This window comes from Erythrolamprus reginae, chromosome 9 (genome assembly GCF_031021105.1).
Source record: "Erythrolamprus reginae isolate rEryReg1 chromosome 9, rEryReg1.hap1, whole genome shotgun sequence".
Lineage (NCBI taxonomy): Eukaryota > Metazoa > Chordata > Lepidosauria > Squamata > Dipsadidae > Erythrolamprus > Erythrolamprus reginae.
The window spans coordinates 4,636,628-4,664,608 of NC_091958.1; the positions used below are offsets into that span (position 1 = coordinate 4,636,628).

Below are 27,981 nucleotides of genomic sequence, written 5' to 3' on the forward strand. Positions count from 1 at the left end.
TCGGTTTTCTTCCTTTATTGGTAACACTGATGTTTGGTATGTACACTTTTCTTTTTCTTAAAAATCCTTTCCTAGGGACATCGCCCTTCCACCAGGGCCTACAGTGGAAGGCTTGCATTGCCTGATGCTTCAAATCTAACCGGGAAGAAATGGGTGGATGAGGAAGAGGAAAGAAGAGGAAGAAAAAAAGGAAGCCATCTCTGTACAACAAAAGAGAAGAAGAATAAAAACAGAAAGCATTCAAACTTGGCCTTATAACACGTCAACTTCAAATTCATCTGTGTTTCTTTTAAGATCTGAAGATGGCAAAGATGGTTTTAAGTAAAGATACGCCTTTCAATTTTTTTAAAGTCCTGGATTCCATTCATTTAGTAACTATTTAGTAACTATGAGAAGCAGGCGAGGGGTTGATGCTCCCAGCTCTACCGGCGCACTGCTGCGCACACAACTCTGTGACTCCGGCATGGGTGCGCACGTCCGCATGGAGCAAAATTTTGTAAGGGGACACACATGTGCGCGAGAGAGATTTTGGTGATTGTTTTGCCCCTGCGCAGGCGCGGAAGTCAAAAATTGCCAAAATCTCATGTGCGCATGTGTTTCTTTGTGGGATTTTGCTACCTGGGCATGCGCAGAAGCAAAATGTCACTTGGACATGTGCAACCATGCCAGAGATGTGCATGCGCTGAAGCAAATAAAAATAGCCAAAATATCATGCGCACACGTGTTTCTTCGTAGGATTTTTCTTCCTGCCCATGCGCAGAAGCAAAATCTCACTTGGACGTGCAGATGTGCGCACCAGAGCACGGAACTGTGCATGCAGCTCAGTTTTTGCTACCCGTACAATGGCGTTGACGGTATCGGTAGGACAGGAAGCTACGAAGGCACTGGAATAAAAAAAGTTTTATGACCCGTTGCAACAATTCCATGATCACGCGGTCCAAATTTGGCTTCATAGCAACTGGCATGTATTTATGACAACTGCAGTGTCCCGGGGTTGTGCGATGGAGTTATGTGACCTTCTGGAAGCCAGATTCATTTTACAACCAAGACTGCCGTGATTCCCTTAACAACAGTGTCAAAAAAGGACATAGAAGGGGAGAAAGCTCACTTCACAACGATCTTGCTTAGCAACGTAAATTTGAGACTTTTGTTCTGGTCATAATTTGAGGGCTACCTGTACTTTTAAAGCAAGTTTCTTCCCTGTGGCTTCATCGTGCTTCAGTGCTTAACATCTCCAGGCAACCTGTGCCTTGCACTGGCCTTTTTTCTGGGTTTTTTTTTTTTTGCAACATCGTGTAAAGAATCAGGAATCAAAAATGAGCCACTCAGGAACGGCAGAGTTTAAAGCTCTTCATGGGAAAAGAGAAGGACCCTTTGGGCGAATCTGAACTGCAACTGATAAGACCCCCAGTCCCCCATCTACAAGGAAACAGTGGAAAGTTCAGAGGGCAAATTTTAGAATATAAAGTTCTCCTTTCCGTAGCTGACTTACAGGTAGGTTGGAAGGCCTGAAGGCTTTTTCAAAGCTTCTGTAAATCGGGACTTTTTTCAAGATTCGGGATGCTGGTATAATTCCATTTCACGTTCCAACCTGGCTCAAAAGAACCAGATATTGTATATTGCTGGATTTGATTCTTCCAGGCAGTAAAATAAAAAAGTCTAAACCCTCAATTTTTCCTCTCTCTAAATTTAGAAGAGTGATGTGTTAAAGCCACCAACTTCCTGGCATGCTAACTTTCTACATGGAGGGGTATATTTTGATCTCCGCGTATGGTTTGCTAATGATTGCTTTCCAAAATGGGAACAAGGTTCCCATTACAGTATCTTAGAAGTAGCTGTGCCAATCTGAAACACCGAGCAATAATATCAGGCCTTTATAGCTTGAATTTTGAAATGATAGGAGAAGGAGATGTCAGATTTGGGGAGGCTTTGAGAAGGAAGGAAAGATTTGTTGGGACTTGCTTCCAAGTCATAGTGCTTTCTCAGATGAAACCGTTGTATCAAGTAGTGGTATTGAATAGGTTGGGCTAGTACCAGACAAGCCCCTGAATTAGGATATAACTCTATTTCTAAGGGCGGGGTAAGGCATAGGACTCTTACACGTCAAAACGGATATAAATGGTGGGTTAGGAAAGGGGGGCGCTTTGCTCAGCAAGCCAGCCAGTCTGTTTTTACATTGCCGACTTTCACAATCTTTAAGCTTTGGTCTTCCAGTTTCAGGTAGTACCAGTCCTTGAAAAAGTAACTGTAACCTGCAAAGAGAAAATAAACCCTTAATAAACATATATAAAAATTGACAGTTCTGGGACTCGCTAGAGCTGTTGTCTATATCAGTGTTTCCCAACCTTGGCAACTTGAAGATATTTGGACTTCAACTCCCAGAATTCCCCAGCCAGCATTCGCTGGCTGTGGAATTCTGGGAGTTGAAGTCCAAATATCTTCAAGTTGCCAAGATTGAGAAACACTGTTCTATATAACCTGGGAGTCAGTTCAGTGGTTGAGTTTGATTGGAGCAACACAAAAACCATCGTTCATGCTACCACCCACCATTCTCATATGTTCATCAAAGCCTGGCACTCCACAAGCATCAACAGATACATTGACCTACAACCAGTTTATGAACCCTCCCCGAATCCAAATCAACCACACAGCCTCAACCAATCCATGCAAATTTCCGCCTCCCAGCAGTTCACCTCCCAATGTAGTTTAAAAAATGCTTTTAAAAAGTTTGAGCAGCTATGCCAACCTTTTGAAAGCATCTTTTTACTACTGGTTTGAGTGAATAGGTAGTTTAAAAAAATGCTTTAAAAGGGGGCTTTTTTTTAATGGTTCTGACAATTGCGGGCATAACTGATTTTCACAGCTGACCATTGGAACTTTAAAAAAACTTTTAAAAAGCATTTTTAAACTATCACTCGGGATTCGAACCACCAAACTGCCGACCTTTTGATCAACAATCTCAGCATCTTAGCCACTGAGCCACAAAAGATATAAAAGCTGCGTCTTTTATTAGTTGTGCCCCAGGGAGGGACAAATGGAAGATTTTTTGCTATGAAGGATGGCTAGGCCACACATAAATCCTTTGGGACCATCTTCTGCCGCACAAATCTCAGCAATCGATAAGGTCCCACAGAGTTGGCCTTCTCCGGGTCCCGTCAACTAAACAATGTCATCTGGCAGGACCCAGGGGAAGAGCCTTCTCTGTGGTGGCCCTGGCCCTCTGGAATCAGCTCCCCCCAGAGATCTGAATTGCCCCCACCCTCCTCAGCTTTTGTAAGTTATTAAAACTCGTCTTTGTAGGCAGGCATGGGGAAACTGACATATCTCCAACTATCTTGTATTGTGCATGGTTTGAATGGATTGTGAGTTGGCCTTCTCCAGGTCCCGTCGACTAAACAATGTTGTTTGGCAGGCCCCAGGGGAAGAGCCTTCTCTGGAACCAACTCCCCCCAGAGATTAGAATTGCCCCCACCTTCCCTGTCTTTCGTAAACTACTCAAGACTCATTTATACCGCCAGGCATGGGGGAGTTGAGATATTCCTTCCCCCTAGGCCATTACAAGTTATGCATGGCACGTTTGCGTGTATGTTTGGTTTTATAATAAGGGTTTTTAGTTGTTTTATTATTGGATTGTCACATGCTATTTTTATCATTGTTGTTAGCCGCCCCGAGTCTACAGAGAGGGGCGGCATACAAATCCAATAAATTATTATTATTATTATTATTATTATTATTATTATTATTATTATTATTAATTATTTTACTATAAGGGTTTTTAAATTGTTTTTTTAAAATATTGGATTTGTAGACTGTTTATTATTGTTGTGAGCCGCCCTGAGTCTTTGGAGAGGGGCGGCATACAAATCTAATAAATTATTATTATTATTATTTATGAATTACTGTATAAATGAAGGTTTAGTCATTGCAACTGTTTTACATTGTATTGTGTTGCTGTGAGCCGCCCCGAGTCTGCGGAGAGGGGCGGCATACAAATCTGATTAAACTCAAACTCAACTCAAAAACTTGACTGAGTGAAGGCTCTTTTTTCAAGAGGCCACTTAGAATCATGTTACTGGAAATATTGGTTTTTTTCTCCTTCCCTTCTCCTTTTTCAAGCAGGCCATTTTTTTAAAAAAGGAAAAGATGGATGGAGACCGAGGGTTAAAAGCTTGAATTTGAGCTTCCATCCTTCTTTCCCAACTCCACCCCTGTGAAAAGTTCTCAGCCTGTTTAGGAGATTCAGTTCAAAGGAGGTTTTTCTCCCCACCCCCCTTAAGGCAGGATTCCTTGAGCAGAATCTGGCCTGCATTAAAAAAAAGAGGGGGGGGCATAGGATTACTTTTCTGGAGACAAGTTATTCAGACAGCCCGGCAAAGTTCAGCAAAGATCACCCTTCCTAAATTTCTTTGCAGCAGTGGGAGGTTTTTACCGAAGAGAGGAATTTACTGTGGTAGCCGGCAGATTGCCAAAGCCGTCGGCCTCTTCACGACATCAGACAACGTCTCCAAAAATAATGCAGTAGCAGGCTGAAGTACAGTAATCAATCTCCCTCCCCCTTCCAGATTATATTTATATATAAATATATAAAATCTTAGAAAACAAATAGCAGCTTACCACTTCCGCTCACTCCCAAGGCAGCGTCTAAATTGTCTGGGACGCCATTCCAAGCATCTGCAATTAATTTAGGGAAACCAGGATCCATTTTCTTCTTCACTTCGTTGTATCTGTAAAATACACAGGAGCAAGAAAGACATATTCCTTCCTCACTTGTCATCCTTCTCAACTTTCCTATTATCTATTTCCTTAGCTTCTCGTGGCTGTCTTTGTTGCTTGTATCTCGTGGTTTGTGTCGATTGCCTTTATTTATTATCCTGTTGTGATTCATGTTTATTTATTTATTTGTCTGACTTGTATGTTGCCCAATTCTTGAAAGACTCTGGGCGGCTTCCAGCAAGCAAAAAACCCCAAACAATATTTTAAAAATTAAAACAATTTAACCCTGCTGTTCTGTTCGGGTCTGTGAGGCCCGAAAGCAAAGTTTGAGACCCTGTAAAAAAATTTCCCTGTATATCTGAAACTTGAAATTTCATGACTTTTCATCATTTCAGGGGTTCTCTATATGAGAATTTTTTGGGGGTGGGGGTGGGGGGTTTCTTTGTTGCTAAAAAAAAAGTCACACTTGTTCTGTTCCCGGGTCACCCTGACCCGGACCGAAAACTCTTCATTTGAAGTGCTTATGTTTGGTCAATTTGAAAACCTTTTTCACTTGGAAAGTAGTCTGAACATTTCTGCACACAATGATATGAAAATTGAACTGAAAAAAATTATGCATATTGCTTTATTTTGATTATAAAAAGCAGACCCCCCGTTTTTGTGATTTTTTTTTCCAATTTATAGATAGTTTAGCTTGCAAAATGTGTTCAATTTTACTAAAGTTGGTGTGGGATTGGTAGTTTGAACATTTCTGAATATAAGAAAAATATAAATGAACTGAAAGAAATGATTCTTATTGGTTTTTAAAAATCAGAAATAAGCCCTCCCCACCCCCCCTTGGCTGCTTGCAAACATTTTAAAATTGTTTTAAAGGCCCTCCTGGTGTTTCGTAAATCTTTGAAAACTCATCTCTGCCGACAGGCTTGGGGCCGTTATCGGTTATCAGCACAGTTAATAACTAGCATCCAAAATAAGATAATAAGTTCAAGTCATTATTTCTCAGGTATTCATAAATGCCTTCAAAAACCAGAATTTCAGGATTGCAGAAGGATTTAAGAGATACTCTTTGGTTGCTAGTTTTCTCTCTCTCCATATAGCAACATTGAACTTCTGCACTTTCCCATAATCCTCCCTTTTATACTATCAGTGATGACAAGCTGTGCATAGAAGTCTTCAATGCCTACTATTTATTTTATTTTATTTGATTTTCTTCTGTACTTACTATTGTGTTTTATTTTTAAAAAGTGGAAATTTAATAAAAATATTTTAAAAAGAAAAGAAGTATTCAATGCCTAGATCTACGTTGCTGGGGATATTCTTTTCTCCCTCGCATTCTTCTTACCCTAGCATCTAATATTGGGTCCACAATATCCCCCTCCTCATCTGATGCAAACATTACCACAGCTGGGGGTTCTGCAGTCTCTGGAGGTTCCCCAGGCCCTAACTCTTCTTCACTCTCTGTTTCCTCTAGTAAACACACTGGCCCATGATACCCATTTGGACGTGGTTCATTCTCCTCAAAGTCTGTGATCAAAGGAGCCAGATGTGAGCCAACCACAACACCTTCGACCTTCTGAACTTATGTGGACATTCCAATGGGGGTTAGGAGTGTGTGAATCCGTGCAAGGTTCCTAACTGTCTAGCACTTGTGGTATACCAACATTGGGGTTGCACAATTCCATACCTCCAAAATTTGTCCCCGGCAAAAATGTAAGTCTTCTTGTTTCTGTTCCAGTTAAATACAGCATTGACCCGTTCCACATCAGGAGGCAGCCCAAGAGTAGTAAGTCTTTTGGGATACCCCCTATCCAAGGTGCTGGCTGAATAACTCCAGTATTCATTTCCTAGGGAAATTAAAACATCAAGTTCTAATGGCCTCTGTTGAAAATTTGTATACAGAGGGCGTTCCAAAAGTAATGCAATTATTTTTTTTTAAAGTAATTTATTGAACAGATTTGCACAAACACTTAAAATTCTTCAAAGTATTGTCCTTGGGCCTCTACACTTTTTTTCCAGCGACTCTGCCATGACCAGTAGGTGCCCTAGAAGGCGTCTTCGGGGACCTCTTGCAAGGTCTTCATCACAGCTAATTGGATATCTTCTATGGATGAAAAAAGTACCTGGCCACAACACGCTATGAGTCTGCAAGTTCCTGGCCAAACACCAGGTGCCAATGCTGCCCCCCTCCCCATATTCCTGACGTCACCCCAGCAGACTTCTTTTTGTTCCCAGCCCTGAAAGGAACCCGTTTTTCATCCATAGAAGAGATCCAATCAGCCGTGATGAAGACCTTGCGAGAGGTCCCCAAAGATGCCTTCCAGGGTACATACTGGTCATGGCAGAGTCACTGGGAAAAATGTGTAGAGGCCCAAGGACAGTACATTTGAAGAATTTTAAGTGTTTGTGCAAATCTGTTCAATAAATTACTTTTTAAAAAACAATTTCATTACTTTTGGAACGCACCCTGTATGTGTGTTTAGATTATTTCAGCCCAAATCTTACCTGAAAAAAATACCGACTTCTCTTCTTGAGGGGCTTCATAGACAGCGTCGATTTTTTCGGGAAGATCAGACCAAAAAACAGCTGTGAGCAAAGGTCCTGTTGGTCGGCTCCGTTCATTAGCTGTTCTCCAGAAGAATCTAGCCGAAAAAAAGACGAGTGATTTTATTGGCAGATGTGTTTGGCAACAATGCTCGCATTCTACTAGTAACATAAACATTAAATTTTGGGTGGCTTGGTTATTACTCAGTGTATCAATCTTTTTATTGGTGGGGGTTGTCCTACATTTTTTTTTTTTTAATGTGTTATGCCCAGACGTTTGCCATTTATAACAATTTTCTCCGGCACTCACATTAATTCTTAGCAAAGAACAACAAATAGAGCAAGGGAAAAAAGACAGAATAGCGGGTGCTTCAATTATCCCAACAAATGAACTGATTTACAAGGCACTTAAAAACTCTTTCAGCCTTCTCTCCTGCGCTGTACGCTGAACAGATGGATACGCGTTCGGCAAAAGCCAACCTTTGTATTGTATTCCATTACTCTGGAAGATTATGATCGCAGCAACTAAACTAAAAAAAAGATCAGATCTAATAATCATCGATCAAACAGCTTGGCTGTAAATGAAACCTGGGAACATTAAAAAGTGTTCATCAGAGGGGAATGAAAGGAGCAATTTGGAAGCTGTTGAGCTAATATCCTCTTTCGATTTATGAACATTGCAAGGGGAAAAAAACAACCCGCACACCGAAAACAGTGGCAGTATGTAGGAAATTATGGGACAGGGTGTTAATAAAAACTTTATTGTGTAATCTTTTTTGCTCCCTCCCTTCCTCTCTGATGAGCAGTTTGTTTTGTTTAAAGAACTGCAAAACTAATAGCTGAAACCAGCTGGCCCATTTTCCCAAGCAACAAGTCTGTATAAACGGCGTATAATAAGACAGACAAGGCTGCCATTTGATGGATGTTGAGCAAATGGCTTGTCAGATTAAGCTTTTTAGTTGCATTATCTTTCTTCCATACACCACCCACCACTTTTTAAATGAGAGATGACTCTCCGGTTGTGTGAAGGGGGAAAAAAACACCACCCAGCTTTATAGCTGGTAACAGGGACACCAGCTCAGTTGTCATTTTCAACCGGTCAATTCACACGTTAAGCTTGGTTGGTTTTTTATGAGGTTTATTTTTTTTGGGGGGGGGGTGTTTCTAGATTCTTAATTAGTAAATTAATGTTTAATTAATTAATTAGTTAATTAATGTTTCCAAATGTAAAATAATGCACTTTGGGAAAAGGAATCCTCAATCTGAGTATTGTATCGGCAATTCTGTGTTAGCAAAAACGGCAGAAGAAAAGGATTTAGGGGTAGTGATTTCTGACAGTCTCAAAATGGGTGAACAGTGCAGTCAGGCGGTAGGGAAAGGAAGCAGGATGCTTGGCTGCATAGCTAGAGGTATAACAAGCAGGAAGAGGGAGATTATGATCCCGCTATATAGAGTGATGGTGAGACCCAATTTGGAATCCTGTGTCCTGTTCTGGAGACCTCACCTATAAAAAGATATTGACAAAATTGAACGGGTCCAAAGACGGGCTACAAGAATGGTGGAAGGTCTTAAGCATAAAACGTATCAGGAAAGACTGAATGAACTCAATCTGTATAGTCTGGAGGACAGAAGGAAAAGGGGGGACATGATCTAAACATTTAAATATGTTCAAGGGTTAAATAATGTCCAGGAGGGAAGTGTTTTTAATAGGAAAGTGAACACAAGAACAAGGGGACACAATCTGAAGTTAGTTGGGGGAAAGATCAAAAGCAACATGAGAAAATATTATTTTACTGAAAGAGTAGCAGATCCTTGGAACAAACTTCCAGCAGACGTGGTAGATAAATCCACAGTCACTGAATTTAAACATGCCTGGGATAAACATATATCCATCCTAAGGTAAAATACAGGAAATAGTATAAGGGCAGACTAGATGGACCATGAGGTCTTTTTCTGCCGTCAGACTTCTATGTTCTATGTTCTATGTTAATTGGATTATATTATGTATGCCATACGTTCACCATCACGGAAATAGACCCTTCTCTACTCACCTGCCTTTGAAGAAAAAGATCTCGCCCCTCATTTGAGCAACAGCATCAAAGACAAGATCTTGGCCACAAAGTTCAGGAGTGACAGGTCCAAGGGTTGGTTTTGGTCCTGGTCCAACATCAGTAGAGCCTCCTAAAAATCAAGAAAAAGTCAACAAAGATCTGGACGTTTTTCTTTGAAACCAGATGTTTGCAAACTTGACAACTTTAAGACTCATGGACTTCAACTCCCAGAATTCTCCACCCAGCATAGCTCTAACTCAGAGGTTTGCAAACTTGGTAACTTTAAGACTCATGGACTTCAATACTGAGAGTTGGAGTCCACAAGTTTTAAATTTGACAAGTTCTGTTTTAAACTATGAAATCAGAAAGAGAAGTAATATCAGAATCCTTCATTCTGCCTTTTCTTTTCCTGGTAATGCAAAAAGAAGTGTTAGATAAAAGAGGAAAAGAAAGTGAACAGGGTATAAGATGCAGCGGAATATAAGACATAATGTCGTTTTGGGGGAGGAAAACAAGGGGAAGAATCTGCCTCCCAGCAATTTGCCAAACAGCAAACAGCACAGAAGATACACACTGTTTGCTGTGTAGTTCTGTGCTTGTGTGTCTGATTCATAGAAATAGCAAAGAATTGGAGAAATGTACAACATGGCAGTACATTAATGCCATAAAGTTTTATTAAATGTAGTCAAACTCCTCCCCATTATTTGAATCAATTTTCTCCAAACATGACTAAATCAGGGTTTAACTCAGCTGCCTTATTTTAATACCAAACAGGACACTGTTACATTTCAGATTATACTTGTACAGATGTTGTTAAAAATTGATGTGGCTTTCTTGAAGTATACATTATTCTCTGCTATTTAAAAGTACAATAGCACTGGGCCTCGTCAGATCAAGCATTTATTTTAAAAAAAGCTTCTTCATTTTGTTAATGAAACAATAATATTATTAATAGAACAATAATAAAGTGGTCTTTAAAAAATAAGTCTAATAATTTGAACATTCTATAAGCATTTATAGTCATTGACTTACCTCCTTGCATCTGGTTTCGGCAACTGATTAGCAGAAGAAAATAAAATTCTGCCTCTGCCTCTACCTCCAGAAATTTGCCCCCTTGCAGATTTAGTTTCACTTTTGTTTTAGCACGTGGGCCTGCCTGCAGCTTCAATCAGCTGCTGGTTGGTAGGCCCATAATCAATTGCTTGTGCTAATCAGGCTCTGCTCTGTTTGCTGCAAGGAGGTAAATTCCTGGGAGGCAGAGACCAAAGGGTAGGGGGTCACTGAGTGAGTAGGGCTACATTCGGTGTATATGACACATCCAAGTTTCACCCTCTTTTTTGGGCAGTGGGGTAAAAAGGTGCATCTTATACTCCAAAAAATATGGTTATAATGATGTGGACTCTGATGTTTGAGATATGTTTGAACCAACTGGAAACTTCACCATAAAGTTCTTGGATCCCTTGAATGTCGTCTTGAGAAAGACGGAAGTGCTTGGTATAGGTGTAGATGGGGGCCATGAGGGCGCCAGGATCTTCTGAATGTTCGAGCCCCATTGCGTGGCCAAATTCATGAGCAGCAACCAAGAAGAGACTGTACCCTGGAAAAAAAACAAATCAGCTTTTTACGGTGGCTCGATAGCATTATTATTATTATTATTATTATTATTATTATTATTATTATTATCATTATCATTATTATTATTATTAATTAGATTTGCATGCTGCCCTTCTCCAAAGACTCGGGGCAGCTCAAGGGGTACAAAAGCCACACAACAACAGATCTGATTAATTAAAAGTTACTACTAAAATCCCATATATAATAAAAACAGTCAATCAATTCATTCACAGCCACACATCTCGTAAACAGAGGAAGGGAGCTTGATCTAATCGCCCCAGGCCTGGCGACATAAATGAATTTTGAGGTTCTTGCGAAAGGCGAGGAGGGTGGGGGCAGTGTGAATCTCTGGAGCTGATTCCAGAGGGCCGGGGCCACCACAGAGAAGGCTCTTCCCCTGGGCCCCGCCAGACGACATTGGTCGACAGGACATGGAAAAGGCCAACTCTGTGGGACCTAACCAGTCACTGGGATTCATGCGGCAGAAGGCAGTCCCGTAAGTAATCTGGTCCGATGCCATGTAGGGCTTTATAGGTCATCACCAACCATATATATCACTGTGTGAAGTCAATCTAACCATGTTACAAAAGCACTTTCTGGGGCTTTGAAGAGATCTACGGCAGAAGAAGTAACAATTAAAGATTCCATTCCATTTTATTCTATAAGCCATAGTTGGCTTGTGTAGAAAGTCACAAGCCTAGACGTGACTAAAGCAGGGTTCATGAAATAAAATGAGCACTGTAAAATCTAAATTAACCACAAAGATAAAAGGCACGTGGTATCTAGTCCTATGGGATTGGGCGGCATAGCAGTCGAATAAACAGAATTAAATTGAATTAAATCTAAACTCTACTTTTCAGTCACATTCAAACAGCCCCGATCCAGCTGTTGGGGAAGTTCAGTGAGAAGGAATGATTTATGGTTAACTTCACAGTTGACTCATTTGTGAGTTTTTCAGGATGTTTTTTGGGAGAGATATTTTTGCAATCATTTCTGGACATCTGATGATCTCATCTATACTTCTGAGAATGGAGGAATCTTGTAAGAGAGATGTTTTGATTCACCAAGGACATCTTGATAATGCAATCTACAACTTTAGCTTATTTTGCTAGCTTTGAAACATGACGGATGCAAAAGTGAGCTGTTTCGTAAGAACAATGTTTTTTAATACTTTGACCTTTATTGTGGTCCATTAAAACCATGGCGTATTCCTGGAAGAAATGCTGCAACATTTACAAGGAGGAGGAGGAGGAAGAAGAGGAGAAAAATCTCTACCTTCATCTGGACAAAATCCCCATTTACGATCTTCATCATAATTACTAGTTGTAGAGCACCACATTTTCCCATCTTGCCGTCCGGAAGTTGTACAAGAATCATACGTATTCCCAAGGAATATAAATGGAAAAACACACGGCTGTCCTTCAGAATTGCCACCCATAGTAGACATTGCTGCATTTGGGGGGGGGGGAAATTAGAATTAGAATAACAGAGTTGGATGGGACCTTGGAAGTCTTCTAGTCCAACCCCCTGCTTAGGCAGAGGACCCTACACCACTTCAGACAATCTCTTGTTAAAAACTTCCAGTGTTGGAACATTCACAACTTCTGAAGGCAAGCTGTTCCACTGATTAATTGTTCTAACTATCTGGAAATTTCTTAGTTCTAAGTTGCTTCTCTCCTTGTTTAGTTTCCACCCATTGCTTCTTGTTCTACCCTCAGGTGCTTTGGATAATAGGTTGATTGCTTCTTCTTTGTGGCAACCCCTGAGATATTGGAAGACTGTGATCCTGTCTCCCCTAGTCCTTCTTTTCAGTAGACTAGACATACCCAGTTCTGCAACTGTTCTTTATATGTTTTAGCCTCCAGTCCCCTAATAATCTTTGTTGCTCTTCTCTGCACTCTTTCTAAATCAATAAAAGCAGGAGCAGTTAATTGTATACTATCAAATTCTCACTTGGTCACTTAGAAGCTTTTTTTTTTGTAATTATCATGAATATCACTTTGATTTCTGGAAGCCTGTAATTTGGGTCTGATGACACTGAAGAAAAAGGTATTAGATGGTTTTTCCTCCAAACAAACCCATGCTGATAGGAGCAGAGATCTTCTTACCTGTCTCTGGACAAAATCCAAATTTCTTATCCCGGTCATAATCTTCAGTAGTGCCACACCATCTATATCCATCTTGTCTTCCTTCTGTTGTGCAGCTGTCGTAGGATTTTTTCTCAAACACGAAGGGGAATTTGCACGGTTGCCCATCGGAGTTACCACCCATGGTGAAAAGAGCTATGGGGTAAGAGGCACACAATTAAAACCTTGGGTGATATTTTTCCAAGTTGGCAACTGGATACTAGAGACAAGACATTTTATGAAGTATAGAAACATAGAAGATTGACGGCAGAAAAAGACCTCATGGTCCATCTAGTCTGCCCTTATACTATTTCCTGTATTTTATCTTACAATGGATATAGGTTTATCCCAGGAATGTTTAAATTCAGTGACTGTGGATTTACCAACCACGTCTGCTGGAAGTTTGTTCCAAGGATCTACTACTCTTTCAGTAAAATAATATTTTCTCATGTTGCTTTTGATCTTTCCCCCAACTAACTTCAGATTGTGTCCCCTTGTTCTTGTATTCACTTTCCTATTAAAAACACTTCCCTCCTGAACCTTATTTAACCCTTTAACATATTTAAATGTTTCGATCATGTCCCCCCTTTTCCTTCTGTCCTCCAGACTATACAGATTGAGTTCATTAAGTCTTTCCTGATACGTTTTATGCTTAAGACCTTCCACCATTCTTGTAGCCCGTCTTTGTCAATATCTTTTTGTCAATTTTGTCAATATCTTTTTGTAGGTGAGGTCTCCAGAACTGAAGTTAAAATGCATGTCTGAATGTCGCCAGCATTGGAGTTCCAAGGCTGCCTTTAAAACACCTTTTCTTTGGAGGACAAAAAAGGGAACAGAGACTGCTAAGACTGACATATGCATTTGCTAAGGGAGGATCTTTCAACTATAAACTCGGCCAGGGTTCGCTTTTAACAACCTATCTTATTAGTTTAACCACTAACAATTTAGGAGGACAAAAAACTAGTATGGAAAGTTGATATAATGTTGCTGGAAATAATCATTGCCTCCATGTCCAATTTTTTTTTTTTTTTTTTTTTGCTTGGTGAGCACAGCCACCAAAAGTTTCCAAATCCTCTAGTGTCCTCCACTCCCCCGATTCTCTTTAGCAGCTTCTGCAGCTTAGATAGCAGAGACAACATTTAGTACTGGAATAACAATAATTAAAAAAGAGAATTCAATAGGGGAAAGCAGGATCCCGAGTCCCCAAAGACAGAGGGCCTCCAGGTTTTGTTTGCAGAATGTCCCTGTTTCTCTGTTCCCAAGGGGCAGCGAGGTTGTTAGGAGGTTCTCCAAAATATTGATCCAGAAAAGAAAAATCTTTTATCTTTCTTCTTTCCCTGCTTAACAATCATTTCTGAGTTTAGTTCTGAAGTAAAGCACACAAAAGGCAGACCATTGCACAGCCACAAGATGTAACACAAAATAGGCAAGGAAAGAACAATACAGATTCAAGTAAGGATTCTTCCTTCCTGGTGAATGTCAAGAGTCCAGGAATCCCCAAACTTAGCAACTTTAAGACTTGTGGACTTTAACTCCCAGAATTCCCCAGCCAGCATAGCTCCACAAGTCTTAAAGTTTCCAACTTTGAAGACCTCTGCTGGCTCGAGAATTCTGGGAGTTGAAGTCCACAAGTCTTAAAATTGCCACTTTCTCAAGGATGTGTGTATTTATAAGATTTGCAGAGAGATAGTTCTTGTTTTCCTTTATGCCAATAACATCTAATTATCTACTTTTACATTCAGCCCAGTTGCTGTTTCCATGTCTTTTATTATATCCCCTTCTCAAGAGCTATGTCAAAAATCGGAGGGAGGTTGGGGAAATATTGGGACACACGGGTTTGTTTTTATATGCGATGGATAGTACTTAAACTCTAGCTGAGACGCTAGAATTGTAACCAGTAATACATTACGAGTGATAACGACACCATCATTCATGTGAATTAACCATGGTAGATGGGACTGGTGAGTGTTGCAGTAGAAAAAAAAAATCTGATTTATTGATACATTTACGGTTTAAAAAAGGAATTGACGAAGAAGGGAAGGGATCACTGAAGATGGGCTGGGTAGGGTAGTATAGGGTATGGAAAGACAGAAAAAGAGGGAAGAAAGAAAGGAGAGATTGAGAGAGAAGGGAGGGAGGGAGGAGGATGAATGGAGGGATGGAGAATAGATAGGGAGGGAGGGACGAAGGAAGGAGGGAGGGGGGAGGGAAGGAAGGAAGGAAGGAAGGCTTCAAATAAAAGAGCACTTCCTGAGGTAGTTTTGGGTTTTACGTCTTCATCAAATCCATATAACCTTGGAGAAGAGAGACTGTATGCAGTGTTGATTACAGATTTTTGGGTGAGAAGAACTAACCCATTGACATTTATAAGACTTGTTCTTGTCTGCTCTCATAACATCTGCATTTATTAGGCAGCTTTTAGGGAACAATGTTTTGGAATAATAATGTGAACAAGGCCACTATTTGTCTAACAAGGACCATCTGTGAGTTTGTTGTTATTCAGTGAGTCTGACAAAAACGAAAGGCATTGCAAAAGCCCTCGAATCTGCTGACAAAATCCCAGCCCTGGTGTTTCTTCGTGAAATGCAAATATCTGCCAAGCCTTGATGCAATCTTCTGATTTTATAAACTCATTGCAAAATATATAATCCTCATTCCCAGCAACAAGGGAAAACCTCTATTTTTAATAGAAAATTGCTCTCATGCTTTGCTCTAGTGTACAGAGGGGGTTAATATTTATTGTTTTTGTGTTTTATCTTGTTGCTTTTACTGATTGTAAGGTTGTTTAGAGTTGCCTTTAGAAAAGGTGGATGGCATATAAGTTTTATTTGGCTTGGCTTGGCTTGGCTTGGCTTGGCTTGGCTTGGCTTGGCTTGGCTTGGCTTGGCTTGGCTTGGCTTGGCTTGGCTTGGCTTGGCTTGGCTTGGCTTGGCTTGGCTTGGCTTGGCTTGGCTTGGCTTGGCTTGGCTTGGCTTGGCTTGGCTTGGCTTGGCTTGCTTAACTCAACTCAGCTCAGCACAGCACAGCTCAGCTCAATTCAGCTCAGCTCAACTCAACTCAACTCAACTCAACTTAACTCACTCAACCAATCAACCAACCAATTGTGTGAGTGTGGAACTATAGTTAAAATAACATTTCTTTCTCTGAGAGTCAAGGTCACTCTACTCTGTACCTGGAGAGGTGTTCATGTGGGGCATCTCCAGTTGGGATGGTGCATTGATTGGACAATATAATGGACATGTGTGTGCTGGGCAAGGATTTGAACTTTCTTTTGGCTGTGGAAAACTGGAAGTTTTCAGATTCGGGTTTTCCCAGATGTGCCAATATGACATCTCTACTAAAATGGAACTTTGAAGAAACTCAAGCCTCAGAGTTTTCTTTCGTTGTGGGTGTTACTTGAAAACCTGACAACTTTGTCCCTTGAGGGATCAAATTAACTTATGGAAACCAGCACACAGATTGAGAAGATTCAATGGTTCACATCTACCCTGTCATGAGACCACAAGCCAATACCCAATTAAAGCAGCCTTCTTAAAGCCCCACAGTCACCCTTCAACTTACATTCATGGGGGCAGAATCCATATTTGCCATCTGTATCAAAGTTGTAGGTGGTTGAACACCACAGAAATCCATCACTTCGTCCTTCATTGGTGCAGGTGTTGTATTCCTTCTCGCCAAACAGGAAGGGGAATTTGCAAAACTCTCCATCTGCGTTGCCATATTTCACCCTGACCACTAGAAGGAGAGGAGAGAAGATTTATTAGCAGAACAAAAATGACCACAGTGGGCAATGAACCTTCAGTAGACTCTGAAGCAAAAGTGATTGTTGGAAATGCAAAAAAAGAGAAGGGCACCTACTTACACATACTGTGGATGTAAAAAATATTGGAGGTAAATTCATAAATGGTTGCAGGAAATGACTGATGCAATAATTGAATATTCACCGAATTTTTGTTATTAGATATTGTAAAGAAATCATACCCCAAAAACATTAAGTACACATAGGGACAGTGGCTAGAATCACCTATGTGCAATGGTGGAAAGATCGCCAGATACCTCTGGAGAAGGAGATTATTTAAATTTATGATTGCGCAGAAATGGACAAGCTAATGATGGAGTTGAACAATCAAATTATTTAAAAAATCTACGATTGCGTGGAAATGGACAAGCTAACGATGGAGTTGAACGATCAAAAAGACTCAGACTGCTATAACATTTGGACTAAATGGTATGAATGGATAAAGACAAAAAGAAAGGCAAAAAAACCAGTAAGAGATGGATGAGAAAAAAGAAAAGACAACAAAAGTAAAATGGAGTATACATTGAACAAATTATACAATGTATTAGCAAATCATGCAAATATGTAGATGTTGATCTACCTCCAAATATTAAGATGTAAAAATAAGAAAATCAATAAAAATTATTGCAAGGGGAAAAAAGAAAGACAATGGGTGTCTTACCTTGGCCTTCACCCAAAGTCCAAAATTCATCATCATCAAAATGAGAATCACCTCCAACCCCGGGTCCAGGAGCAAAAGCATGAGCCAGAAGACCATCCTTGCCATCAAAAGGATACCCATCCCCATGTTCTGCAGAAGAAGGAATGAAAGCAAAATAGCATCAGGACACCTTTGGGGCAGGAGGACCAATTTAAGCATTATTTCCACTGTTGGGTGAAACCTGAGACTTTGATCTGAGTGAGAGAGGAGTAAAATGAAATCTTGCTACCACAAACGGTCATGGATCAGCAATTTATTTATTTATTCATTCATTTGTCCAATACGCAAATACATAGGAAGAAAGATAGACATGTGATAATATAAATGAAGGTGAAAGTGAACTTAGAGGAGAGGATATATGAAAGGAAGAGAATATATAAGATAGGTGAAAGAAAGGAAAGACAATTGGACAGGGGACGAAAGGCACACCAGTGCACTTATGTACGCCCCTTACTGGCCTCTTAGGAACCTGGAGAGGTCAATCGTGGAGAGTCTGAGGGAGAAGTGTTGGGGGTTAGGGGTTGACACAATTGAGTCTGGTAATGAGTTCCACGCTTCGACAACTCGATTGTTGAAATCATATTTTGTACAGTCAAGTTTGGAGCAGTTCGTATTAAGTTTGAATCTGTTACGTGCTCTTGTGTTGTTGCGGTTGAAGCTGAAGTAGTCATTGACTGATAGGACATTGCAGCATATGATTTTATGGGCAATACTCAAATCGTGTTTTAGGCGCCTTAGTTCTAGGCTTTCTAGGCCCAGGATTGTTAGTCTATTTTCGTAGGATATTCTGTTTCGAGTGGAGGAGTGAAGGGCTCTTCTGGTGAAATATCTTTGGACGTTTTCAAGGGTGTTGATGTCTGAGATGTGGTATGGGTTCCAGACAGATGAGCAGTAGTCTAGGATGGGTCTGGCAAAAGTTTTGTAGGCTCTTGTGAGTAGTGTGAGATTGCCTGAGCAGAAGCTGCGTAGGATCAGGTTAACAACTCTAGAAGCTTTTTTGGCGATATTGTTGCAGTGGGCTTTCGCACTTAGGTCATTCGATATTAGTATTCCAAGGTCTTTTACTGAGTGTGGGTTGGCTGTGAGAGTTTGTTTATTCAGTTCGTATGTGCGGTTTGGATCTGCACACTCTGCACAATCTGCACACCCTTGAGCTCTTGAGTAGAAGGGTAAATGTCTATGGAGATTCCCAGGCATTCAATCCATGGTTGTCCCAAAGGAGGTCTTTCAAGAAGCAACTGGACTTTCTGGTTTAGTTTTGAAGACGTTTCACTTCTCATCCTAGAAATTTCTTCAACACTTGCCCTTCATTCAGTCAGAGCTGAAGAAGCTTCTGGGGTGAGAAGCAAAATGTCTTCAAAGAAGAAGAAGAAAATCCCGTTGCTTCTGGGAAAAAAGTAGAAGGAGAAGGTCAGATTTGACAAACTGGATTCGGAAGGATTCGGCCAAATGTCCTTTAAACCAGGCTGAAGTTTAGCTTCCCAAGATCTTAAGCAGGACCTAACAGACTTCCTTATTTTGGATGTTATTTCATTTATTTTTATTTATTTCTTTATTTATTTTGTCCAATACACAATGAGGGTTTTAGTGGGTATATATCTATATACACATAGTGAAATACATGATGAAGGTTATAGAGCAGATACTCATAGTAAAATATATCTAAGAAATAATAGAAAAGAAGGTATAGTAATAGAACATATCAATGAAAGAATAGAAGAAGAAATAGAGGAATAGAGGAAAGGTATAGGAGATATAAGAGAGCAATAGGACAGGGGACGGAAGGCACTCTAGTGCACTTGTACTCGCCCCTTACTGACCTCTTAGGAATCTGGATAGGTCAACCGTAGATAATCTAAGGGTAAAGTGTTGGGGGTTTGGGGATGACACTATGGAGTCCGGTAATGAGTTCCATGCTTCGACAACTCGGTTACTGAAGTCATATATTTTACAGTCAAGTTTGGAGCGGTTAATATTAAGTTTAAATCTGTTGTGTGCTCTTGTGTTGTTGTGGTTGAAGCTGAAGTAGTCGCCGACAGGCAGGACGTTACAGCATATGATCTTGTGGGCAATACTTAGATCTTGTTTAAGGCATCTTAGTTCTAAACTTTCTAGGCCCAGGATTGAAAGTCTAGTCTCGTAGGGTATTTCCTTCTAGGATTAAGAGAAGCCATCCCTTCCTGTGGTTATCGGCGATAAAAGAATCCAGTTGTCAAAAATCTCAATTTCCTCCTTGGACACAGAACCCTTTTTGAGATTTCTTCTATTTTACAGATTCCCCCCCCCCTTTAATAAGAGTGGTCCTCGTAATTTTCACCACTTTTCCATGGCTGTCATGGCTCTTGAGGCTGCCTGTGGCTTTGTTGACACCATCCAAGATTTGATTTGGAGCCATTTGAAACACACATTAGAGGCAATTGCTCTTTATTCTGGGCTTCTTATTCACCATGATAAAACCCAGGTGAAACTCAATCAATTCAACTCAACCAAAAAACCAAAGTAGGAGTCGACATGCCGTATTACAGGCCCCCCCAAACTTGGCAATTTTAAGACTTGTGGACTTCAACTCCTGGCTACGCTGGCTGGAAAAATCCAGGAGTTGAAGTCCACAAGTCTTAAAGTTGCCAGGTTTGAACTCCACCGCCGTATTATTATTATTATGTGCCTACCCCATCGTCCAAAGTTGATCATGATATCTGCCTCTCCATCATGAATTCGGGAGAATTGCAGTGGTGTGACATCACTCCAGACTTTGAAGGCTCTGGCAAACGCCTCATCCACCGTTTCAGAATCCAAATCTGGGGTATAGCCTAGAATTCTGAAGATGAAAATAATGACAGTGATGATTGTCGGCAAAGATATAGAGCTCTGACTCAAGTCTCTCTCATCTGGGCTGGACAAAAAGTGGGACAGCCTCTTGCTTACTATGTCATAGAAACATAGAAGATTGATGGCAGAAAAAGACCTCATGGTCCATCTCGTCTGCCCTTATACTATTTCCTGTATTTTGTCTTAGGATGGATCTATGTTTATACTAGGCATGTTTCAATTCAGTGACTGTGGATTTACCAACCACGTCTGCTGGAAGTTTGTTCCAAGCATCTACTACTCTTTCAGTAAAATAATATTTTCTCACGTTGCTTCTGATCTTTCCCCCAACTCACCTCAGATTGTGCCCATTTTCCTTCCTTCCTTCCCTGCCTCCCTCCCTCCCATCCTCCCCTTCTCTTCTCCATCACCTTTACCTTCACTCTCCTCTTCTCTTCCTTCCTTCCGTCCTTCCTTCCTTGCTTCTTTCCTCCCTTCCTTCGCTTCCTCCCTCCTCCTTCTCTTTTCCATTTCCTTTCCCTTCACTCTTCTCTTCCTTCCTGCCTCCATTTTCCTTCCCCCTTCCTCCCTCCCTTCTTTCCTTCCTTCCATCTTCCTCCTCTCCACCTCTTTTCCCTACTTCCCTTCTTCTCCATTTCCCTTTCCTTCCTTCCTTCCCTCCCACCCACCTTCCCTCCCTCCCTCCCATCTAACTAACTATCTATCTATCTATCTATCTATCTATCTATCTATCTATCTATCTATCTATCTATCTATCTATCTAATTATCTAATTATCTAATTCTATCTATCTATCTATCTATCTATCTAATTATCTAATTCTATCTATCTATCTATCTATCTATCTATCTATCTATCTATCATCTATCCACCTATTTAATTTGACTTCTATGCCACCCAATCCTGAAAGACTCAGGAGGGCGGCTCACAACAGTCCTCCTCCCTTTCTTTGTCTCCTTCCCCTTCACCCCTTCACCCCTTGCTCCTTGTTTTATTCCCTTCTCCTCCTCCCCATTATCTCTCCCCTTTTCCTCCTTATGTTTTACTTTAAAAAAAAAAACTTCCAATGGTCAATGGAATCATTTACCACACTTCCTTTTTGAGAGGGTGGGGAGAGGGGAGAAATTTTTCATTCTTGCAAACTTCTAACTCTCCTATACCTGCGCTTGCAAATTTATCTTGCTGAATCATCCTATCTTGGCTAAGTTCTGCCAAGTTTGACAAGTCAGCTTGGAATAACTTTATGGATCTTAAAATTTAACCCTCTTTTCAAGCCAACGCAGGAAAAACCCTTGCAAAGCCAACCCTTGTTGGCTGTGTGTTATATACGAAACTCCCTTTTGTTGGATTCACTCCCAAACCAGCTAAGCCAATTTGCTTTTGGTTCTGTAGCTAATGCCTGGCCAAGCGAAGTCATCTGAATGAGGTGCAGAAAAGGAGGACGCTTGTAAACAACTAATCTCTGGGCTGAAACCCAGAGATGGGAATTTTAAAAAGAAGAAAGAAAGAAGAAGAAGTATATTTCTTCTGCCTAAATCTTATGCAAGCCACAGTCTACGACGAGCCATTTCAAATCTCGCCTGTCCTAGTCACCCAGTAATTTCTGCCCAGCTTTGTTGCTGTAGACACAACACGGCTGTGGGATTAATATCATCTCCAGCTCAAAGTGCCAAATCAAAAGTGCTGAGAAGAGGAAGGCAGACATGCAGGAGCCTGTGGTGTGTTGTTCCATAGAGTTCCATGGAATGCATGTTTTAGGAGTTTGGCTTGTTTTTTTCCCCCTCTCCTTAAACATAGAAACACAGAAGATTGACGGCAGAAAAAGACCTCATGGTCCATCTCGTCTGCCCTTATACTATTTCCTGTATTTTATCTTAGGATGGATATATGTTTATCCTGGGCATGTTTAAATTCAGTGACTGTGGATTTACCAACCACGTCTGCTGGAAGTTTGTTCCAAGCATCTACTACTCTTTCAGTCAAATAATATTTTCTCATATTGCTTCTGATCTTTCCCCCAACTAACTTCAGATTGTGTCCCCTTGTTCTTGTGTTCAGTTTCCTATTAAAAACACTTCCCTCCTGAACCTTATTTAACCCTTGAACATATTTAAATGTTTCGATCATGTCCCCCCTTCTGTCCTCCAGACGATACAGGTCGAGTTCATGAAGTCTTTCCTGAAACGTTTTATGCTTAAGACCTTCCACCATTCTTGTAGCCCGTCTTTGGACCCATTCAATTTTATCCATCTGCGTGCTATTGCACATGTGTGAGTACCTACACTCATGATTCAATGCCTGGGTAGGGTAAAAATGGCCTCCTCTCCCCCAGAGGTGGGTTTTAAGAAGCTTACAAAAGGCAAGGAGGGTGGGGGCAATTCTAATCTCTGGGGGGAGTTGGTTCCAGAGGGTCGGGGCCGCCACAGAGGAGGCTCTTCCCTTGGGTCCCACCATGTGGCCCCATGGCAAAATTAATTGCCCACCCCTGCTCTAGAGGCTTCCTTGGAGCCTGGAGAAGACAGAAATGCCCCCCCCCCCCATTCCCCTGGAGGTCCTCTATAAGCGAAAATGCCCTACCATAGCCTCTGTTTGAGCCGATAATCAATTGACCGGCATGCACGTACATATTAAAGCTGAGCTAGGGCAATGGCTTTGGTGCCAGCCGATATGGCTCCACATGCCATCTGTGGCACCCATGCCATAGGTTCACCATCACTGCAGTAGACAATACAAACATTCCTGTGTTCAGTTCTGGTGACCTCACCTACAAAAAGATAATTTTGAGAAGACACTGTACCAGTTGGTACCTACCTGTATGTGATCTGGTTTTTCTCCCATTTTGGTTTCCTGGGGAAGAAATTATAATTGGCCACATCCGGGTTGCCACACCTGGGTTTTTTCATGGTATCTATAGTGTTTTGGTCCAGTTCTCCAGTCTGAGGAAGGCCAAAGAACTTCTGCATGTGCTTCAAAGTGTCCTTCAGGACCAGTAGGTTGCAATTGTCTCTGGGACATCCATAAAACCTGTCGAGGTATTGCTTTGGGAGAGAAGAAAAAAAGATGGGCAGTGAACATGGAAAGAAAGGAATGGATTGTCTAAACGTCTACCTTTCATTGAAAAAAACAAATTTTCTTCTTCCAAAGGATGGCCCCAAAGCAAAGGTCAACCCTACAGTTGCCTAATCCTGCTTTTGTTGGCTGGGCAAGAATCAAGTTAGAAATAATCCGCATGTTTCATGTTAAGTTCACGCTCTCTACATGGGGCTACCTTTGAAACGTGTTCGGAAACTTCAGATCGTGCAGAATGCAGCTGCGAGAGCAATTATGGGCTTCTCTAAGTATGCCCATATTACTCCAACACTCCGCCGATAAGTTTCCGGTCACAATTCAAAGTGTTGGTTATGACCTATAAAGCCCTTCATGGCACCGGACCAGAATATCTCCGAGACCGCCTCCTGCCGCACGAATCCCAGCGACTGGTTAGGTCCCACAGAGTCGGCCTTCTTCGGGTCCCGTCGACTGAACAATGTTGTCTGGCGGGACCCAGGGGAAGAGCCTTCTCTGTGGAGGCTCCGACCCTCTGGAACCAGCTCCCCCCTGAGATTAGGATTGCCCCCACCCTCCCTGCCTTTCGTAAACTCCTTAAAACCCACCTCTGTTTTCACGCATGGGGGAACTAAAACATCTCCTCCTTGCCCATGTTGTTTTGCCGTCTGATTGATTGACTGTGTGTCTGTTTTTTATATATATTGGGATTGTTTTATGAATTTTTTAATTTAAAATTGTAATTAGATTGGTGGGAATTTGATTTGTTACTATGTACTGTTTTTGCCATGGTTGTGAGCCGCCCCGAGTTTCTGGAGAGGGGCGGCATATAAATCCAATAAATCTAATCTAATCTAATCTAAGTACATCACTGTTTATCCATCTCTGAATCTGACGTCAACATCAAGACTAGGATGGACAATGCCACCATTGCTTCATATCACAATATGGGGTACGAGGTGTCCTAGAGCAGTGTTTTTCAACCAGTGTGCCGTGGCACACTAGTGTGCCGCGAGACATGGTCAGGTGTGCCGCGAAGCTCAGAGAGAGAAAGAAAACAAGAGAAAGAAAGAGCAAGAGAGAGAGAAAGAAAACAAGAGAGAGAAAGAAAGCAAGCAAGAGAGAGAAAGAAAGCAAGAGAGAGAGAAAGAACAAGAGAGAAAGAAAGCAAGAGAGAGAAAGAGAGAGAAAGAAAGCAAGAGAGAGAGAGAGAAAGACATAGAGGGGAGTATGGAGGGAGAGAGAAAGAGCAAAAAAGAGGAAAGAAGGAAAAGAGAAAGAAAGAGGGATGGAGGGAGAGAAAAAAGAGGGAGAGAAAGAGGAAGAGAGAAATATAGCGAAAGGGAGGAAGAGAGAGAATTTTTTTGTCCAAACTTTTTTTAGCCGCCCCCCCCCTCAATGTGCCCCATGGTTTTGTAAATGTAAAAAATGTGCCGCGGCTCAAAAAAGGTTGAAAATCACTGTCCTAGAGGATGGTCAAATAGTTAAGAGGGAAGCCAATGTGAATTCAAAACTCAAACCAAACAGGCAGAGCTTCAGTCGTTCTGTCACAGCTGCCATCTTGACTTTTTTGACCATACCTTGATGTCAGTTAGAGTTGGAATAACAGCCAGATCAAAGGTTTTGAATCTGGTACCCAGAGAACAAGGACAGAAGGAGTAGGAGAGGAGCTCACATCAACCCTGTCTTGAGTTAGTCTTTCATCTCTCATGATTTGAGGAATTCTTGGTAGTCTCTGAGCTTGGTTGTTTTCTTGTAGAGATTTCATAACCCAACGAAGTTACATCATCAGTGCTAGAAGGATGTGTTGGAGGAGGAAGAGGAGGAGGAGGAGGAGGAAGAGGGGAGGCAGCTGTGGCCTGCTTGGTGCTCTATGAGCTTGTTTTCTTGCAGACATTTCATTACGTAGCTAGGTAACATCATCAATGCTAAAAGGGAGTGATGGAGGAGGAGGAGAGGAGGAGGAGACTGTTGGGTCTTTGGTGCTCTTTGAGCTTCTCTTCCTGCAGGCATTTCGTTACCCAACTAGATAACATGCTCAGTGCTAAAAGGGAGTGTTGGAAGAGGAGGAGAAGGAGGAGGAGGTGGTGGTGGTGAAGGAGGAGGAGGAGGAAGAAGAGGGGAGGCAGCTGTGGCCTGCTTGGTGCTCTCTGAGCTTGTTTTCCTGAAGACATTTCATTACCTAACTAGGTATCATCATCAATGCTAAAAGGGAGTGATGGAGGAGGAGGAGGAGACTGTTGGGTCCTTAATGCTCTTTGAGCCTGGTCGGTTTTTTGCAGATGTTTCATTACACAAACTAAATAACATCATTGCTGCTAGTATATTACCTAGGAGTTCTCCCTGAGCTATAAATATTCTCCTTTATTGATACTTGAATTTGAATTCTGCAGTTTGGCCGCAGTGTTGGATCACGATGAAGCTCAAGAGAAAAAAGAGGAATTTATATGACAAAGCCAACCACTCTTTGTTGCCTGTCGATTGTTTCTATTTTGTTTTTTATTTTTATTTTTTTTAAAAATTGTTTGCAAGCCACCCATGTATCACAGAGTGATACAGACATAGAAATCTTCTAAATAAATAAATAAACTCTCAGCTACTACCGTGAAATTCACTGGACTGTGTTCCTCCCAGCCTGTTTTCTCAATAATCAACTTTTAAAGATTCACTGAGCAGGCAGATGAGGAATCGTAATTATAATAACCAACATTTTATAGCCCCCCTTAGATTTGCTACAAATCTAACTCTGGTGGAGCCCTAAGGGGCAATTATTGCCTTTCAAGATGAGAGTTAAGACTCGTTAGTAAGTTGGCTGAAAAATTAAGCTTTAAGTAGTAAGGGGGCCTCTCTGACTATGCATAAGTCATATGTTAAGAAAAAAACAGAGTAAGAAAATCGTCCAAAGGGAAGTCCCAGGATTATATTAAAGCTTATATTTTATATACACATAAAAGAAAAAACAAAAACTTAGATGCAAATTGTCACCCTGAAAGAAACCAATAGGTGCTTGCTTCAGATTTGTTTATTCAAGGCTCAGAAATCCGAAGATTTCTTACTCTGGAGAAAATACAAAAATACACTGTTCTGACTTGAAGGAAGGAAGGAAGGAAGGAAGGAAGGAAGGAAGGAAGGAAGGAAAGAAGGAAGGAAGAAAGAACAAAAGAAAGAAAGAAAGAAAGAAGAGAGAAAGAAAAGACAGAAAGAAAGAAGAGAAAGAAGAGAGAAAGAAAAAAGAAAGAAAAAGAAAGTAAGGCTGAGAAAGAAAGACAGACAGAAAGAAAGAGACAGAAAGAAGGAAAAGAAGAGAGAAAGAAGGGAAGAAAGAAAAAAGAAAGAGACAGAAAGAAAGAAAGAAAGAAAGAAAGAAAGAAGAAAAGAGAGAGGAGAGAGACAAAGAAAATAGGGTGGGAGAGAAAAAAGAAAGAAGAAAGAGAGAGAGGAGAGAAGAGAGAAGGATGGAAGGAGAAAGAAGGAAAAAAGGAAGGAGAGAAGGAAGGAAAGAAGAGAGGAAAGAAAGAAAGAAAGAAAGAAAGAAAGAAAGAAAGAAAGAAAGACCTTTCTAAGACCAGAAGGTTAGTCAATCTGCTAACAATTTTTCGGTCCCTGGTCAGCAACTTTGGAAGGAGATATGGACCCAGATCTTGCACAAACATTGCAAGACTATTTCAACAACAACAACAACAAGAAGAAGCTCAACTTACAAATGCAATTTCTTTGTTTGTCTTGGGGGAAATGTCACCTGGAAACTGAATGTTGCGTGGTGGGATAATGTCCCTGCCAGTGACTTCTTCCGTGAGCCGGGCGGTGGGCGGTGGAGGTGCAAAAGTTGGATTTAAAATGGAGAGCAGCAGCAGGAGGATTTTGAAAACGCAGTCCACAATCCTGAAAGCCCCCTTCGCCTTCATCTTCTCCACTTTTTCTTCTCCCCTTGCAGTCCTCCTCCGTCCAAGATAGAGAGAGAGAGAGAGTTGAGTTGTACAACTTCTTTGTTCCTCCTTTTCTTTCTATGAGCACATCTTCACTTTCTTCTTGAGCGGTTTTTTTTTCTTTCACTTCTGCTTGCTCCAGCAATTCCTTTGTATGCTTTCAAACATCCCCAGATGCGCAGGCAGGCGGCTGCCAGAGGAAGTCTGAAAGTAAGAAAAAAACCAGATGTGGCCTTAAGTCAGGCTGGATATGGTTTTTTTTAAGGTTTTTAAGGTAGCTTGCGCAAGATTGTTATCTTTAATGGAAAGCCAAGAATTAGGAGAGGGGCATTAATTAAAATTAACTGGGAATGAATGAATGTCAGGGGCGGGGGAAAGTTGGTCTATTTCTGAAATTATATGTTAAATAAGGAAGCCAGATGGGCCTCAAAGAATCTTAGAAACTGTTAAGAAGTAGTTTTAGTCCAACACCAAACTACAGGAGAGTTTTTCCTTCACTTTTGACTTGGGACAAATGGACTGAAACTATCTCAGATCAAAGGAACCAACTCCACGTTCTTGAAATAGACATTATAGTAAAGGATAGCTGGATCAATAATTCATTTGAATTGGCTTTGTAACTTCTTTGCAAATGCCTT

The 27,981-nt window shown here is 41.1% G+C and overlaps 1 protein-coding gene across 1 annotated transcript; it reads right to left on the minus strand.

The window, feature by feature from the left end:
- Positions 1–27,577, minus strand: MMP2 (matrix metallopeptidase 2). Its single transcript, XM_070761901.1, has 13 exons — positions 27,119–27,577; positions 23,184–23,410; positions 20,214–20,362; positions 17,506–17,634; positions 16,607–16,780; positions 13,028–13,201; positions 12,195–12,368; positions 10,747–10,902; positions 9,306–9,435; positions 7,216–7,352; positions 6,398–6,557; positions 4,615–4,724; positions 1–2,252 (listed from the first exon to the last, which is right to left on the minus strand). Exons 1-13 carry the CDS (start codon positions 27,320–27,322, stop codon positions 2,149–2,151), a joined length of 2,028 nt encoding a protein of 675 aa, XP_070618002.1. The 5' UTR covers positions 27,323–27,577; the 3' UTR covers positions 1–2,148.
- Positions 27,578–27,981: the final 404 nt, after the last annotated feature.